Source organism: Poromitra crassiceps (genome assembly GCF_964638095.1).
Source record: "Poromitra crassiceps genome assembly, chromosome: 23".
NCBI lineage: Eukaryota > Metazoa > Chordata > Actinopteri > Beryciformes > Melamphaidae > Poromitra > Poromitra crassiceps.
Window position 1 is genome coordinate 7,601,085 of NC_139639.1, and position 17,810 is coordinate 7,618,894.

General features: G+C 43.8%; 1 protein-coding gene across 1 annotated transcript; it reads left to right on the forward strand.

Moving 5' to 3' along the window:
* Nucleotides 1-939: 939 nt before the first annotated feature.
* On the forward strand, nt 940-15,665 carry plk3 (polo-like kinase 3). The gene is made up of 15 exons (XM_083659283.1): nt 940-1,252; nt 2,574-2,681; nt 2,798-2,914; nt 3,235-3,364; nt 4,179-4,266; nt 5,407-5,502; nt 5,805-6,003; nt 7,372-7,498; nt 7,798-7,913; nt 11,421-11,541; nt 11,669-11,752; nt 13,051-13,213; nt 13,659-13,788; nt 13,902-14,012; nt 14,263-15,665. Exons 1-15 carry the CDS (start codon nt 1,007-1,009, stop codon nt 14,458-14,460), a joined length of 2,034 nt encoding a protein of 677 aa, XP_083515409.1. The 5' UTR covers nt 940-1,006; the 3' UTR covers nt 14,461-15,665.
* The last annotated feature ends 2,145 nt before the right edge of the window (nt 15,666-17,810 follow it).

Sequence of the window (17,810 nt, forward strand, 5' to 3'; positions counted from 1 at the left end):
GGTAAGCAAATGACTTTACACACTGCTTTGAGAAGTTACACTATAACCTGATTCCACCCGATTCGAGGGGGTTCCAGGGGGTGCCCTGCAAAAAGGGGGAAGATTTATTTTCATTATCTAGTCATAAGTAACACCAGGACACAATGTATGACTATTTTGGTTTCATACACTTTCTGTAATAAAACATCTAAAAGCAACAATCTTATCACATGGGGGACCCTGGGACAAAACCTTATCAAATTGGTGTCTGTGGTGTCATTTATGTCAAATCTATTAGGGGCCCCAGGGGCCTAGTTTGAGAACCACTGGGTTAGAGCAGCAGACCACCAGGGGTCCTAAAGGGAGTTCAGGAGGTCCCCAGCAAAACGAGGCTCAGTGTAGCTGTTTAGTTACCAGTAGCAGGAGAGAGAATGTGAGAGAATTGGCCTGATACACATAATCAGACTAAAATCTCCCTACCTACAGTAGGCTAGCCTTTAGCCTATGATATCATTTATTATCAAACAAAACCACATAACACATCTCTTCCTAAATGTGGGTGGAAGTAATCCGATCAGGGGGTCTGTGGTTTAATCTGGGGATCCTTATCGAGCATGAAAAACCTTGGGTAGGTATACTTACTATTATTATTATTATGATTATTATGATTATTATTAATATTCATATTCATATTCATATTCATATTAATATTAATATTATTATTATTATTATTATTATTATCATCATCATCATTCACATAAATCTGCCTGAGCGAAATCGTCGCGTCTTTTGAGTGCGCACCCTCCTCCCCTCCCCTCCCCTCCTCCTCCCGCCCCTGCCTGGGCCCGTGTGACGTCGCTGCTCATATAAAGGCGGGGCGCTCTGTGCCCGGGCATGCCAGATGGATTCAATTGAACGAAGCGGACACATCACATCACGCACAAAGCCGGCTATTGAGAGAGCGCACAGAGAAGAGAAGAGAAGGGGATATACACGCTGACACAAGTAGCCTACGCCGCTGTGTTCAATGATGGATACGGGTTGTTTCACCGCCGCGCAGCGTATCTCATGCCACAACATGACGACTCCGGATTTATTCAAGCCGTGTGCGGAGCAGCGGGGAGGACCACAGCAAGCCGCCGCCGCTCCTCCGCCTGGGAAAAGCAGTCGGAATAAACCCGAGCAGCAGCAGCAGAGCAAGCCCGAGCTGGCCCCGGTGGTGACGGACTCCAAGACGGGAAGGTCGTACAGCAAAGGAAAGCTTTTGGGAAAGGTATTGGCGATGCCATCGATTTTGAGTCTTGTGCTCGTCTCGGGAATCTGTGAGAGCGTTTGGCACGTTGTATCCGAGGCGACATTTGGATTGTTGGTTCGTGTAGGCTATATTGGCTCCGTGTGTGTGTGTGTGTGTGTGTGTGTGTGTGTGTTGATATAGCTCGATGCGGTAACGTTAACTGTTGAATGTTGAATGGATGCCGTTTCGGCTATTTTGGGCTTTTGTCCAGGTGTTAAGCGGTGCGGGCGCAGGGGAATGACCTCGTGGTGGATATGAGCAACTCTTCCTGCTGTGCGCGTCATTGCTGCTGAATGAATCAGGCACAAGGTGTGGTGGTGGTGGTGCTTGAATGAGCGAGCGAGCGCACCCAGCCAGGTCCCGATGATTTCCTCCCTGGCGAACACCCAGTTCACATGCCCTTCCAAACGGCAGCTAATCGCATTCTGAGAGAGAGACTGTTGGTTCCTCCGACAGACCGCAGGCAGGGCGTGAATGATGGGATACTGCATGCATCCAGTGTGCGCTGTTGTGTGTGTGTGTGTGTGTGTGTGTGTGTGTGTGTGTGTGTGTGTGTGTGTGTGTGTGTGTGTGTGTGTGTGTGTGTGTGTGTGTGTGTGTGTGTGTGTGTGTGTGTGTGTGTGTGTGTGTGTGTGTGTGTGTGTGACTGTGAATGGAGCGACCAACATGTTGCGCGTCATCGATACGCTGCGTTGGGCAGGCAGCCAAGTCTTTTCTCTTCTGCTGCCTGCCTGCCTGCCGCAGAGCTGAGCGCGTCTCGTCAATTTCACAGTTAATGAATGCAGCAGCCTCTGCCTCGTCCCCCAGCACTCATCTTGATCGCATCTTAAGCTATTGATGATGATGACCAACAGAGAGAGAATGGCGTGAATGAACGGAAATACACATTAAGCATTTCTACCCCAGATCAGATAGATTTGATTCGTCATTTCAGCAGCTTGCCAGAGCCGCCCACAAAGGATGTTGATCAATTGATTGATCTTGAAAGAAACGATCAGACTGAAGCTCTTTCTAATGGTCATTATTATGAGATACCCTGAAAGGATTATTTCTTGTCCATTGTGTCCTCTGCCCTGCTGCCAGACTTGCAGAATAGGCCTAGCCTGGTTTTTGAATCATTTTGGCTGCTATGCAGCTATTGATCCAGGGATCAAAGACTTGCCATTGAGGCAGATTGTATCCTATATAATATATATGGCCATATATATATATTGTGTGTATATATATATATATATATATATGGCCATTGCAGGTTTTCAACCTGCTGCTGATAACAGACGGCCTGTTTTCTCTTGTTCAGGGTGGCTTTGCACGATGCTATGAGATGACGGACCTCTCCAACAACAAAATGTACGCCGTCAAGGTGATTCCACAGAGCCGAGTGTCCAAACCCCACCAGAGGGACAAGGTACATGATCACCATGATTAAGTAGCATCCCAGTCAGCATACACGGGCCCGTACATCACTTGGAAGAATTGGTCGTATTGATATTTGCAGACTGACGCATTGCCTTTTGTCGACAGATCACGAATGAGATTGAGCTCCACAAGACCCTGTCACACAAGCACGTGGTGAAATTCTCCCATCATTTCGAAGACCAAGAAAACATCTACATCTTCCTGGAGCTCTGCAGTCGAAAGGTGAGACTTGACAACAACCTGTGTGTGTGAGTAGTACGTGTGCAGCATCAGCAGCTGTGTGTGGTTTGTGAACGCAGCTCGCTAGCTCTGCAGTACTGCAATACAATGCTATACACAGACTATACTCCATATCTCTCTGTACACTGGGACCGTCCTGGCCCCTCAGCCAAGTCCCCATTGATTATATGCAGAGTCCCAGTCCACCCACCTTCAGTCTGCCCTGATCACTGAACCACAACACCTTCTGTGTGTGTGTGGTGTACAGCCCCTTTGACCGATGCATGGTTTGACAGTTCACTCATTGCCCTGTCTCTCTGCAGTCCCTGGCACACATTTGGAAGGCGAGACACACACTCACAGAGCCAGAGGTGCGATACTATCTCCGACAGATCATCTCCGGCCTCAAATACCTCCACAACAGAGGCATCCTGCACAGAGACCTCAAACTAGGTGAGTGTGCGTTTGAAACCTGTGCGTTGCACTAATGTCAAATCAGGCTCTTTCCATCGTTTCGTATTGTGTGAAGCCATGACTTTATGTGCTCTGTCTTTGTACGTGAGCTCACTAGGACAAATCCCAATCAACTTGTTGACATGGCAAATCAATTTTGAATCCTGATGTTTGTTGATGCAGCTCGACGTTTAAAACTGGCCTCTGACTAGGGCTGCCACTTAACGATTATTTTCATAATCGATTAATCTGTCGATTATTCTCTCGATTAATCGATTAGTTGTTTGGTCTATAAAATGTCAGAAAATGGTAGCAAATGACGATCAGTATTTCCCAAAGTCCAAGATGACGCCCTAAAATGTCTTGTTTTGTCCACACAACTCAAAGATTTACTGTCATACAGGAGTAAAGAAACCAGAAAATATTCACATTTAAGAAGCTGGAATCAGAGAATTTAGACCTTTTCTCTTCAAATTTTACTCAAAACGATTAATCGATTATCAAAATAGTTGTCAATTAATTTTCTGTCAATCGACTAATGGATTAATCGTGGCAGATCTACCTCTGACGTCAACCCGCGTTTGGTTCCCAGGTCCTATCTAGTTGTCATTCTTGCATATCGTTTTGTCTTTTTTAAAGGAGCGGTCGGTGTTACGTGAGCGTTTCACACACCAAAGCATCCCGGGAATCTGCTGTGACTTTGGCTGTGCAGCAGTTATCTGTGGAATGCCGGGAATCTGCTGTGACTTTGGCTTATGCAGAAGCTATCTGTGGAATGCTGCTGCTGACGGGACAAATGTTTTGTCTCTTTCAGGCAACTTCTTTGTCAATGAGAACATGGAGCTACGCCTGGGAGACTTCGGCCTCGCTGCCAAGCTGGAGACAGTCGAGCAGAGGAAAAAGTGAGCCATTTTATTTTAGGAATTTATTGATGTTGTTGTTGTTGTTGTTATTATTATTATTGTGACTATTATTATCGTTATTATTTTCTTTTTCAGAAATAATAGGTTTACTTAAATGATCTATCATCAGCATAGCCAACAAGATTTTTACTGTGCGAGTTTGAGCTACTTCCTTAACATTTTGTTTATTGCGTTAATAATGTGTTGACTCGGGTTTGATTTATTTATTTACTTACTTAATTTGGAACTTTAAAATCCACACACTACTACTCAAAACAGTGGTCAGTCACTATACATTTATACATTCTACTCGGCTAAGAAACCAACATTTTAGTCTTGGATCCATTTCCCTTGGCTTGCATAACTCGCATTAGTCTAAACCCATTACATCAGAGGAGCACTTTCATACAGTGTGTACGCCCACAGCTTTCCTGCTCTCTTAAGTACCGCATGTTAAATAAGCACCTAACTAAACCGGTTTCCAAGCCGCAGTTGAATTGACATTGTTGAGGTTTCGTAAATGGCTGTTTGAAGCACTCGCTCTCAGCTAAACATTTCTGCCACCAAAACAGCATCACTTTATTGTCCCACGTGAGACATGGACAGAACCGACGTGAGACATGATGGACAGAACCGACGTGAGACATGATGGACAGAACCGACATGAGACATGGACAGACCCGACGTGAGACATGGACAGAACCGACGTGAGACATGGACAGAACAGACGTGAGACATGGACAGAACTCATGTGAGACATGGACAGAACCGACGTGAGACATGGACAGAACAGACGTGAGACATGGACAGAACCGACGTGAGACATGGACAGACCTGACGTGAGACATGGACAGAACAGATGTGAGACATGGACAGAACTGACGTGAGACATGGACAGAACTGACGTGAGACATGGACAGAACTGACGTGAGACATGGACAGAACCGACGTGAGACATGGACAGAACCGACGTGAGACATGATGGACAGAGCCCACGTGAGACATGGACAGAACCGACGTGAGACATGGACAGATGTGAGACATGGACAGAACCCACGTGAGACATGATGGACAGAAGAGATGTGTTGAAAGATGAATAGTTGGAGGCCTACTGACAATCCAATCCTTTTCTCCCTCCAGAACCATCTGCGGGACTCCTAACTACTTGGCCCCTGAGGTGTTGAACAGACAGGGCCACGGAACCGAATCCGACGTCTGGTCTCTGGGCTGTGTCATGTGAGTTGGATCGTTGGGCCATCAGTTGTTTGCTTTGTGCTGTCGTGCAACATACAGTTTGACTCTTGTGTGGTGAGAGAAGGGCTTTGAGTTTTCTTGAAGGAGTTGCAGAATTGCATAGGTTGCAGAATTGTTGAAATGGAGAATGTAGGTTAAATGCGTTTCTTTCGTAAACTCGGATATTGATGAAAAATCCTCAAATCAATGGTTAAAGTAGGACATTGTACTCCACCAATAAGATGTGAGGAGTCATCATCACATGGTCTGTTGAGCTGACCAACGCACCGCTTTATCTCACCCAGGTACACGTTGATGTGCGGCAACCCTCCCTTTGAGACTCTGGACCTGAAGGAGACCTACAAGTGTATCAAAGAGGTCCGCTACAACCTGCCCTCCTCCCTCTCCCCTCCGGCCCAGAAGCTCCTCTCTGGCATCCTGCAGAAGAACCCGGGCGACAGACTCAGCCTGGACCAGATCCTCAGCCACGACTTCTTCACCAAAGTACGCAACAAGCCCCTGGCCAATTCTGTCAGTGCGCTGAAACTTAGACGAGGAAGTTGACATGCCAACTATGAATTGTGCCTTTTTTTGGTTGTTTTTATATTTGCCAGAAATCCGAAGCTCAGTGCCAACACATTCAGTACGTTTACATGCACAGTTAAGTTGAGCTATGGTTATAGCTTGATTAGGTTTTACTCGACTACTGTCCTTGTCCCGGTGTACAAGCACGGGTGGGAAATTGATTTATTGCAAGTGGTCACCTCTCCCCAAGTCTCGTTACTCCCACCCGCCCCCACTTGTTTTCAGGCTTAGTGCTGACCTAGCAAGCTAACTTGAAATGGAGATTGTGAGTTCCCAAACTCCACATAAACCACACACTATATATATATATATATATATATATATATATATTGTGTGTGTGTGTATATATATATATATATACATACACAAAGCTGCCCCTTGTTAGCTCAATACAGTTGAAACTTAAGATATTCCATTAAAAAAGTAATTTTTCTAGCCACAGATTTAGCTACTACTACATCAACAAACTTCACATTTAGCTGTAGCTAATCGCTCCCTGGCCGCTAACATAAGTTCCTGTTGCCAAATCTCGCGAGTGTGTTGCTGAGACAGAGACGGCTCTTGAACAAGTTTAATTTCTTTGTCTGAAAACGTCCGGATCAAAGCCTGACACGGTAACTTTAGCGCATGCGCTGATCGCCTCGTCCAGTTCCAGTCCGACTGGCGTGTATACATGCAGGAGTAAATCGACTCCCGATCGCATTATCTGGGTGTGTCAGTCGGACTTTTATAACTTTGATTTCAGTCGAGCTAACATGTTTACATGCATTTCAAAAGTCTGGTCTTAGGCAGACTAATGCAATATTTTTCTAAGTGCATGTAAACGTACTGATTGAGTTTTCTCTATTTCACTCATCCTTGTACTCATTTTGCACATCAGCTTTCTTGCGTTAATGTGTTATCTTCATCCACGTCGCAAATCCTCGTTTATCTTGCTTCCAGATTGCAAACCTGAAGTTTGCCTCTTTCTATTGATGGCTCCCATGTGGCGATGAATACGTCTCGCTGCTGAATGATTAACACTCGCTGCTGAATGATTAACACGTGTGTCTGTGTTGATTGATTAACACATGTCTGTGCTGAATGAATCTTTCTATTGGTTCTCAGCACAGCTCGCTCTAATTGTAGTAATTGTGCCCTTGTGGACGGCGACAATCTCTGGAGGATAGAGCAGAATGAGTAGTGCAGTGCGCCAGCCCAGTCTCTTCCTAAAACCTCTGCATCTCTCCTCTCCTTCTTCCCCTCTGCTCTGTCTCTCTTGCCTCCTCTTCCTCTCTTCCCCTCCAGGGCTTCACCCCTGATAAGCTCCCCGCCAGCAGCTGTGTGATGGTGCCAGAGCTCCACCCGCCCAGCCCTGCCAAGAAGTTCTTCACTAAGATGGCCAAGAGTCTGTTTGGCAAGAAGAAAGCGAAAGGTAAGCAGCCACACAGGAGACTGACGAGCTCGACGAGTAGGTTGTCCATTTTGCACTTATTTGCTCGGTCGTTCGTCCCCTCCCAATATTATATGACACAGAAGGACCTGTCTGTCCACGGGACAACCTGTCCACGAGACAATCTGTCCACGAGACCCAGACAACCTGTCCATGAGACAATCTGTCCGTGAGACACAGAGACAACCTGTCCACGAGACACAGAGACAACCTGTCCACGAGACAATCTGCTTTTGTCTCTTGAGATGTTTGAAAGCGTTTCTGTCTTCTTGTTGTTGCAGTGGAGAAGAGTCCATGTGAGGAGAAAGAAGAGAAGGACATTTCCAAACTGGTGTCTGGCATCGTCAAATGCTCCATCAGCCGTCAGATCAGCTACAAAACAGTGGGAACAAATGAGGTACGGTGCTTTCCCCTCCTCCTGCTTTCCCCTACCTCTCCTACCTCACCACACACCATCCTACCTGGTGTTTGATGTAGAGAGGGTGACTCTCTGGTAAATCAGTGTTTGATGTAGAGAGGGTAACTTTCTGGTAAATCAGTGTTTGATGTAGAGAGGGTAACTTTCTGGTAAATCAGTGTTTGATGTAGAGAGGGTAACTTTGTGGTAAATCAGTGTTTGATGTAGAGAGGGTAACTTTGTGGTAAATCAGTGTTTGATGTAGAGAGGGTAACTTTGTGGTAAATCAGTGTTTGATGTAGAGAGGGTGACTCTCTGGTAAATCAGTGTTTGATGTAGAGAGGGTAACTTTCTGGTAAATCAGTGTTTGATGTAGAGGGTAACTTTGTGGTAAATCAGTGTTTGATGTAGAGAGGGTAACTTTGTGGTAAATCAGTGTTTGATGTAGAGAGGGTAACTTTGTGGTAAATCAGTGTTTGACGTAAAGAGGGTAACTTTCTGGTAAATCAGTGTTTGATGTAAAGAGGGTAACTTTCTGGTAAATCAGTGTTTGATGTAGAGAGGGTAACTTTGTGGTAAATCAGTGTTTGATGTAGAGAGGGTAACTTTGTGGTAAATCAGTGTTTGATGTAAAGAGGGTAACTTTCTGGTAAATCAGTGTTTGATGTAAAGAGGGTAACTTTGTGGTAAATCAGTGTTTGATGTAAAGAGGGTAACTTTCTGGTGAATCAGTGTTTGATGTAAAGAGGGTAACTTTGTGGTAAATCAGTGTTTGATGTAGAGGGTAACTTTCTGGTGAATCAGTGTTTGATGTAAAGAGGGTAACTTTGTGGTAAATCAGTGTTTGATGTAGAGAGGGTAACTTTGTGGTAAATCAGTGTTTGATGTAGAGAGGGTAACTTTGTGGTAAATCAGTGTTTGATGTAGAGAGGGTAACTTTGTGGTAAATCAGTGTTTGATGTAAAGAGGGTAACTTTGTGGTAAATCAGTGTTTGATGTAAAGAGGGTAACTTTGTGGTAAATCAGTGTTTGATGTAAAGAGGGTAACTTTCTGGTGAATCAGTGTTTGATGTAAAGAGGGTAACTTTGTGGTAAATCAGTGTTTGATGTAGAGAGGGTAACTTTCTGGTGAATCAGTGTTTGATGTAAAGAGGGTAACTTTGTGGTAAATCAGTGTTTGATGTAGAGAGGGTAACTTTGTGGTAAATCAGTGTTTGATGTAGAGAGGGTAACTTTGTGGTAAATCAGTGTTTGATGTAGAGAGGGTAACTTTGTGGTAAATCAGTGTTTGATGTAAAGAGGGGAACTTTGTGGTAAATCAGTGTTTGATGTAGAGAGGGTAACTTTCTGGTAAATCAGTGTTTGATGTAGAGAGGGTAACTTTCTGGTAAATCAGTGTTTGATGTAGAGAGGGTAACTTTCTGGTAAATCAGTGTTTGATGTAGAGAGGGTAACTTTGTGGTAAATCAGTGTTTGATGTAGAGAGGATAACTTTGTGGTAAATCAGTGTTTGATGTAGAGAGGGTAACTTTGTGGTAAATCAGTGTTTGATGTAGAGAGGGTAACTTTGTGGTAAATCAGTGTTTGATGTAGAGAGGGTAACTTTCTGGTAAATCAGTGTTTGATGTAGAGAGGATAACTTTGTGGTAAATCAGTGTTTGATGTAGAGAGGGTAACTTTGTGGTAAATCAGTGTTTGATGTAGAGAGGGTAACTTTGTGGTAAATCAGTGTTTGATGTAGAGAGGGTAACTTTGTGGTAAATCAGTGTTTGATGTAGAGAGGGTAACTTTCTGGTAAATCACACGGCAACGGAAAAGTGTCTTTGTGAAATAAGAAATCCTTTGAAAAACACCAAGGCAAAATTATTTTCTCATTTCAATTGAGAGGATTTCCCTCCCGTGAACGGAGTTCATAAATAACAAGCTTTTGAAGACATTTTTAGATGGCCTGGATACGAGGCGACCATACTGAGCTGTTTGTTCAGTGCATGCTGCTTTTAATTATACACAGGAAAAGGAACTGTCTCATACTTCCAGCCACTCGGATGTTCAATATTGAGCTATTTAGCTTTGTTCAGTCAAATTGCAGTCTGAGATGCCACATTGTTGGCATGAGTCCTTTTTTTATTTCTAGCAGACGGTGAAATTTGGAAAACAAAATGCATCACAGTGAATTATGTGGATGGTTGGATGTTTAAAATTTGGTGAGGAACTGAAGTACTCCCAGACGGTTTGAGGACAGCGATTCTAGAGTGAGTCTGAGGGTATGTCACTCTGTACTAGTGTGAGGATATGTCACTCTGTACTAGAGTGAGTGTGAGGATATGTCACTCTGTACTAGAGTGAGTGTGAGGATATGTCACTCTGTACTAGAGTGAGTGTGAGGATATGTCACTCTGTACTAGTGTGAGGATATGTCACTCTGTACTAGAGTGAGTGTGAGGATATGTCACTCTGTACTAGAGTGAGTGTGAGGATATGTCACTCTGTACTAGAGTGAGTGTGAGGATATGTGACTTGTATTTTTTCTTAGGGGCTGACACCAAATGTAACGGCAGCAGGGAGTTCAGAGTGGTCTAGTTGGCTATTTATAGAGCCACACTGATTCTATTTAGAGCCACACTGATTCTATTTATAGAGCCACACTGATTCTATTTATAGAGCCACACTGATTCTATTTATAGAGCCACACTGATTCTATTTATAGAGCCACACTGATTCTATTTATAGAGCCACACTGATTCTATTTATAGAGCCACACTGATTCCAGTAGAAACTCCACGGTTTGCCCCTTTGAGAGACTATCTCTGTCGGCCGGGTAATGAGCCCATGCTCCGAAAACCAGTGTGTGGATTTTTTTTAAGTATGCAAAATGATTTCTTTAGTATGCTAAATTATAGATGAAACAATAGTCAAAAGTACGTTGTTTTTGTAGACATGTTTACATCAAAAATAATAGTAACAAGTACCTTCGTTTTTGTAAGTACCTCCATTTTTGTAGACATGTTTACATTAAAAAAAGACAAGGTAAGCTCTCCTCCAGGAGTACCTTGTCAGCCGCAATATAAACACATCAGGGCAATCAAACTGTTTTGTGGTCACAGGACTTTAAGGAAGGAGACAGGTGGTGCTCCACATGCTTCACTCCAGTGCAGTGAGGATAATATGCCATGATAAAAGAGAGCTTTCTAAACCAGACGGTTAAAGCAACATCATTTAGAAGGAAAAAAAATCCAGACAGTTTGCTGGGTTTAATTTGCTATTTAGACTCTCAAACAAAACAACTGTACAAGGCAGCGGTAATGAAGAACACATGATTTATTTTTATTTTTATTATTTGTTTGTGTGCATGTGAAATAACATTGTGTCCTGTGCACCAGAACACTACCTTGGTTGTAAACTCATGTAAGGAAGCTTGAGCTCTTGAACACTACCTTGGTTGTAAACTCATGTTGAAGAAGTTTGTGAAGTGTTCTAAACGGTATGGCGACACGTCCCTCTGTCCAGGTCCCCTCTCCCACCGGTCAGCTGGTCAGCTCCGTGCCTCTGGAACAGACACCTGCTGAGGAGGAATCCAGGAAGTCCTTCTCTCGCTCCTTCAAGGGCACCATGGCCAGCAGCACTGAACGTAGGTCCACACACAAACTGTCGTATGGGTGACTGCAGAACTTGTGGGTCTTGATGCTAGACTCTCTCGGTGTCTGATTTGACTCTGTGCCTCCCTCCCTCACTGCTTTGTGTCCATCTCTCTGCAGCCTGTGAGGATGTTCTGACCCCCGCAGCTGTTGCTGAATCAGCCATGAAGGTTCTGAACAGCTGTCTGACGGCCATGCCTGCAGGTAGGAGAGCTCAGCCGGCGAACGCAGCTCACTTTACCCGAGTAGTACTCGACAGAATCCTTAGTGCAACGGCTTCGCTAGGAAGACTGCAGTCTGTGTTGGAATTAGAGCTGCAACGATTAATCGATTAGTCGATCGACAGAGAATGAATCGACAACTATTTAGATCGTCGATTAATCGTTTTGAGAACAATTTTTAAGAGAAAAGGTCTAAATTCTCTAATTCCAGCTTCTTAAATGTGAATATTTTCTGGTTTCTTTACTCCTGTCTGACGGTAAACTGATTAACTTTTGAGTTGTGGACAAAACAATTTGAGAGCGTCATCTTGGGCTTTGAATGAATGAATGAATGAATGAATGGTTTATTCATTCAAAGCCCAAGATGACGCTCTCAAATTGTTGGGAAACACTGATCGTCATTTGCTATCATTTTCTGACATTTTCTAGACCAAACAACTAATCGATGTATCGAGAGAGAAAATAATTGACAGATTAATTGATTATGAATATAATCGTTAGTTGCAGCCCTAGTTGGAATGAAAATATTAGAGCTTGGACCCCCCCCCCCTCCTCCAATTGACCTCCCTGTTTGACCCGTTGCATAATTTACAAACGGGGATTTAATGTTGCAAAATCCCTTGTGCTGTAATCCAGAGTGAGCGTTCAGGCCAAGGCCCAATTGATTAGAAGCCGAATGGATTTGCAGAAGTACAATTACAGAAACATGAAGGTTTCTCTCATCTAATTACAGTAGAAGCACGGGCACCTTGTGGTCAACGCCGGGCTTGAGAATAATGCGTGGCAAGTTGAATCTGATTTGTCTCAACTAATTAGCGTCCAGACATAAATAACCGATAACATCGTTTAACTGAACAAATGCTACTTCACTTTTAACTCTTGTCACAGCCCCCCCCCCCTCCCAACACAAACCATCTTTTCTATTTTAAAATGACATATGATACATAATCATTATAGTTGAATAAAACTAATCTTTTCCTTACCTCAGCCATTTCTTTAAATCTGCTGACTCATGAAAGCTTGACTATCTTTAACCTTGTAGTTTTCTTAACATTGCAAATTCAGTCTTTCTGTAAATATGCCGACTCATGGACTTGAATTTTTTTTTCTCACAAAATTACTTTTTTTCCTCTCTCGACATTACCATTAGATTTGATTTGATTAACATTGCTTTTACCTGATTTATATAATATTTCTCCCTGTATCCATGTAATCTTTCATCAGTTGTGCGGTTCTCCCTTAACACTGGTGGTTGGTTCCTTTGCTTGGTTCTCTCTGCAGCTACCAGAAACCCTCCCTCTCTGTCCCGGCCGCAGTCCTTCTTGTGGGTGACTAAATGGGTCGACTACTCAAACAAGTACGGTTTCGGCTACCAGCTGTCCAACCAAAGCATCGGTGTTCTGTTCAACGAGGGAACCCACCTCAGCCTGTGTGACCAGCGCAAGTAAGAAGAACCTCTATGAATAAATATAATGTGCCATTTATCTATATATCATATCAACACTTAACACTGCTTAGGACTTGGGTTTTTTGTAACTGCTTTATATAATGACTCGTCTCAGCCAAAGTTATGTAATTGGTAATGTGTTCCAACCATTGAGCAATTCCCACGAAGCCGGGATAGCCACGCCTTATCAAATATTGAATGTGTTGCTGTGCAAACTCTTGTGGGAGCTAGCTATCTTATCGACAGTAGTTTGGAGACGGCTTAACAGCTGACACAACTGCTTTAGTAACTTACATAAGTCTTGGTTCCTTCACTTCACTCTGATTGGGAGTACTTGAGTGACACTGACTGAATACATACATGGCCACATCACGGTCGAAGACGTGCGCTGTTGATCTTGTTATCTGTGGATCTAATGTCTTCTGCCTTCTCCTCCAAACAGGACGGTTCACTACTGCTTGACCAACAACAAACACTTCACGTTCCCGGCCAGCTCTCTCCCCGAGCAGCTGCGCAGCCAGAAACAAATTGTGGAGCTCATGGCCAACTACATGGAGCAGAACCTTATGGAGGTACGACCAGAAAGGGATTTACTTTGTCATTTGTATCGGTCGTTCATGTTTATGTGAGATGAACTTTCATTATGTTGGCGTGATCTAAGGTCAATGTTGCCTGTCCTCCTCAGGGTGGAGATGTCCATTGTGAGGACCAGGCCTCTGCTGCTCCTCCTCTGCTGTTCCAGTGGGTGAAGACCGACCATGCTCTTCTCATGCTCTTCAACAATGGCACTCTACAGGTTTGCACAAGCTCAATCAATTCTGTAGTTTGTCTGTGCAATTGGGGCCATTGGGGTTAGAGATGATTAATTATTAAATTATTATTAATAATTTGTTGGCTAATCATTGGTGGTTGTGATATGCCAATACTATGTATTGCTTTTATCTCGTGTGACGGGTTAAGCGTGAGCTCAGCTTTGGCAAAGTGTGAACGAAGACTTTAGAGTTCACCTTATGACCATCTCACCCTCCGTGTGTCGCCCCCTTCAGGTGAACTTCTACACGGACCACACCAAGGTCATCCTGTGCAAGTCGTCCGACGGCTCCTACCTGCTCACCTACATCAGCCGGGAGCGCGTCTCCTACACCTACCTGCTCAGCATGCTGACGGAGATGGGCTGCTCGGCCGAGCTGCGGCACCGCCTGCGATACGTGGTGCAGCTGCTGCAGCACCACGCCGACGCCTGAGGGGGCAGCACCGCGCCGCCCTGGCTGCCACACGCCTGAGAGGCAGCCAGGCTGGTCGACACCTTTTTTTTTGTTTTTGTTTTTTGGGGCAGCCGGACTGGTTGATACAACTTCCCAAAAGCCCGGAGGGGCCCGATGCCTGTTCAAACAGGACTGGTGGAAGTCTGTCTGGACCGGTACCCAGGTCGCAGCCGATGATCAAATTGATGCCTGGAGGCTGGAAGAACCTTGATAAGCATCAAGCAGTCGGGAAGCTGCCCGTTAACGGGGGTTTGTGCCTCTCGGGCCTCAAAGACGTCTCCACCTGGAAAGGGACCGATGCCTAAAATAAGGGACACCTCACTGGCCGGGAATCTGGTGGGATCATCAGGGGCCGACGCCTACATGAACAGCCAAACTCCTAATTCCCTTTCCCTCGCTCACTCAAAACCACTGCTTCTAGGCTGGATGTTTGATGGCCACCAACCAACCCTGCAGCGTTCAGCCTCCTCCGATAGCCATTGATCTGGGCAGGGTTTCTCAAAGGTATCTAAACACTAACATCATCGTTGTCCCATTCACTCGCAGCAGCGGGACAAAGTACATCTTACAGGTGTCTTACAGATGCCTTTTAGGCTGGCTTTTTCCAAAGGTGTTTTAGCAGTAAGCTCATTTGTGCCGTTGACTTGCACTGGGACTCAGATGATCTTACAGCAGAGATGCTTTTAGAAGAACTGGGTTTTGATTGGAGAGAAGCCCTCCTACCCTGGTCTGGTTCGTGGTGCACACATTCATATTTTCTTTCTCTTTCTACAGCTATGAGCCAGTTATTAGACTATAATTTCACACTACGATCTCCACCTCACACGCACAAAAAAACATTCCTGGTCTTATTTGACGATAGTGATGCGAAGAGGCTTTGGAAAAAACTCATTGCTTCGGATTCTCCAACATCACTTTTATTTTTGTATTTGGTTCTTACCGATGAGGAAGATAACGTCACCGATTGGTACACGGCATACAGAAGGGGGCGGGGCTATGGGAGAAACACAATTTTGCACTATCTGTTTTTTGTAATTTAATTTGAATGGGAAAAACCTCTTTTTACGACACGTTTTATTTGTTTTTAACTAAAGATACCAAAAGGCAAATTTTTGTTTTTGTTTTAAATTGATTCTTTTAAATTCACATACAGTAGGTGAACGTGTGTGCCACACATGTAACGGACTGTGCTTGGTCAACAAAACTGTTGGTTGGAGTAAAGGGGAGGGGGGGGGGGGGGATAAAGTGCCTTTCTAAGGGATGTCTGTATCGTGCAATAACAGCCCTTTGTGAATGTCAAGCTGGAGACAAACAGGACTACAGATGGGTTTTGTGAATGTCAAGCTGGAGACAAACAGGACTACAGGTGGGTTTTGGGGGTGGGATTGACTTTTCTACTTGGAACGGGAGTTCAAAAGTATGTCCACTAGCACTACAGTCTCACTACCTGGTATAAGCTTTTAGAAAAACTGGTATCATAAATATATAGCCCAGTAATATCTCTACTATGGTAAAAGAAAAACATTGTACTCCGTTGTACTGTACTGTAATCCTTATTGGTTTACATTGCTTTCTCGACCCAGAGTTGTATCCTAAAAACTGTGACCCTGAATGCAAGTATTACATACAAGTATTGTGTTTTCAAGAAACCCAACATTGTGAAAGCCATCTGCCAGTTCAGAAGAATCTTTATTTTTTTGGCACATAATGTCCAGTTTATTTATTTTTATTTATACATGTTTTTTTTATTTATTAATGTGTAAATGTTGTGGTCTTGACACAAGGCAAATGTTCAATTCTGTTCACCTTTTTTATGTACTGTATTTGGGGAAAATGGGATGGCAAGAATAAAGTTTATTGAAAAGGTACTTAATTTGGACTTCACTTACTAACTGTGAATTTGAGAGTGAATGGGAATGTGTGGAGGACCATCTCGAAACATCTCGCTCGCCATCCACACCAGACTCTGTATGAGAGCTTGGCAGCAGTGTGAACATGATGAGCACACCTCACATGACTGGTCTTGCGCACAATAGACTATTTTCATGGGGACCATTTTGTGTCAAAAAGACAGGGTAAACACAGGTGCAAGCAAAACACTGAGGGTTTCCAAATTCCAATCATGGAAGTTGGAAACCCTCATTAGTGTTTTGCTTGCACCCGTTTACCCTGCCTTTTGACACAAAATGGCCCCCGTGAGAAGGGTCTACACTGCTCCCCATTTTACTGTGAATGGTTGTTGTATAGTCTTCAATGCGTAAATTGATCTCTTTGGAGTTTGGACCCACAAAGTACCTATTTAAAAAAAAATCCATTTCAATTGTGCCATTTGCATCTACATTGAATTATATTTTCCACAATGAGGAAGCACTTAAAGTACATCACCAAACGGGATCTTAGGGAACTTTCCTGATGAAGTAAGCATGTTGGACAGTCGGACAGCGTATACAGTTTGATCTGATTTAGAATAAGGTCAAATGGTTTCAGCCTCGCACCCAAATGGAAATATTGATTCTCTTAACCTGTGACCTTTGACCTGGATTCCTTCAAACATATTGCTGCTCTTGTCAATGAGGGCTCCCCTAGGAAATGGCGAACCCATAGAAACTGTCTAAAGACTCCATGGAACTGCTCCATCAGTTAAAGAGTTCTTCAGCTCTTGACATTCCAACATCATCATTGCAACATGATCAGCATCACACAGCTTCACAATCACAATCCCCCTAAGTTTGCACACATACAGGAAGTGTTCATTCACAAATCCCAAGACTCGGTGGATGCACTGAGGCAGCTGAGCAAGCTTGTAAATGCAGTTTCTTCAGATAGACTGTCTTCAGATAGCAGACTGTCGGTCTCCTTGCAGACACCTTAATCCAGGGGTGGCCAAACTGCGGCCCGCTGCCCGTTTTTAAGTGGCCTGCCATGAATTTAGCTATTTTATTTTATTTTGTATTTATTTTTTGCTAAAACATTTGTCCGTTTTTCTGTTTTAAAGTTTAAAACGGAAAATGAAAACGGGAAAAAAACTTAAAAACAAAAAAATAACAAAAGAAACGGAAAAACAAAAAAACTGATTCTCCCCATTAAATTTTTTCAATTTAAAACCATTGAAAATGTGTGCTTTCCAATTGAGTTTATCATCAATAATCACACCTAGGAATAGACTACTTGCACAACTCCACTACTTCCTGAAATGAGTAGGGCATCTTGGTTTCCTGTCCTACAATATTGGATGAACTGATTAATGTCAGGTGTGCCTGATCACTGTTGTTGTGACTGCAGCAGTCAGGCACACCTGACATTAATCAGTTCATCCAATAGTGTAGGAC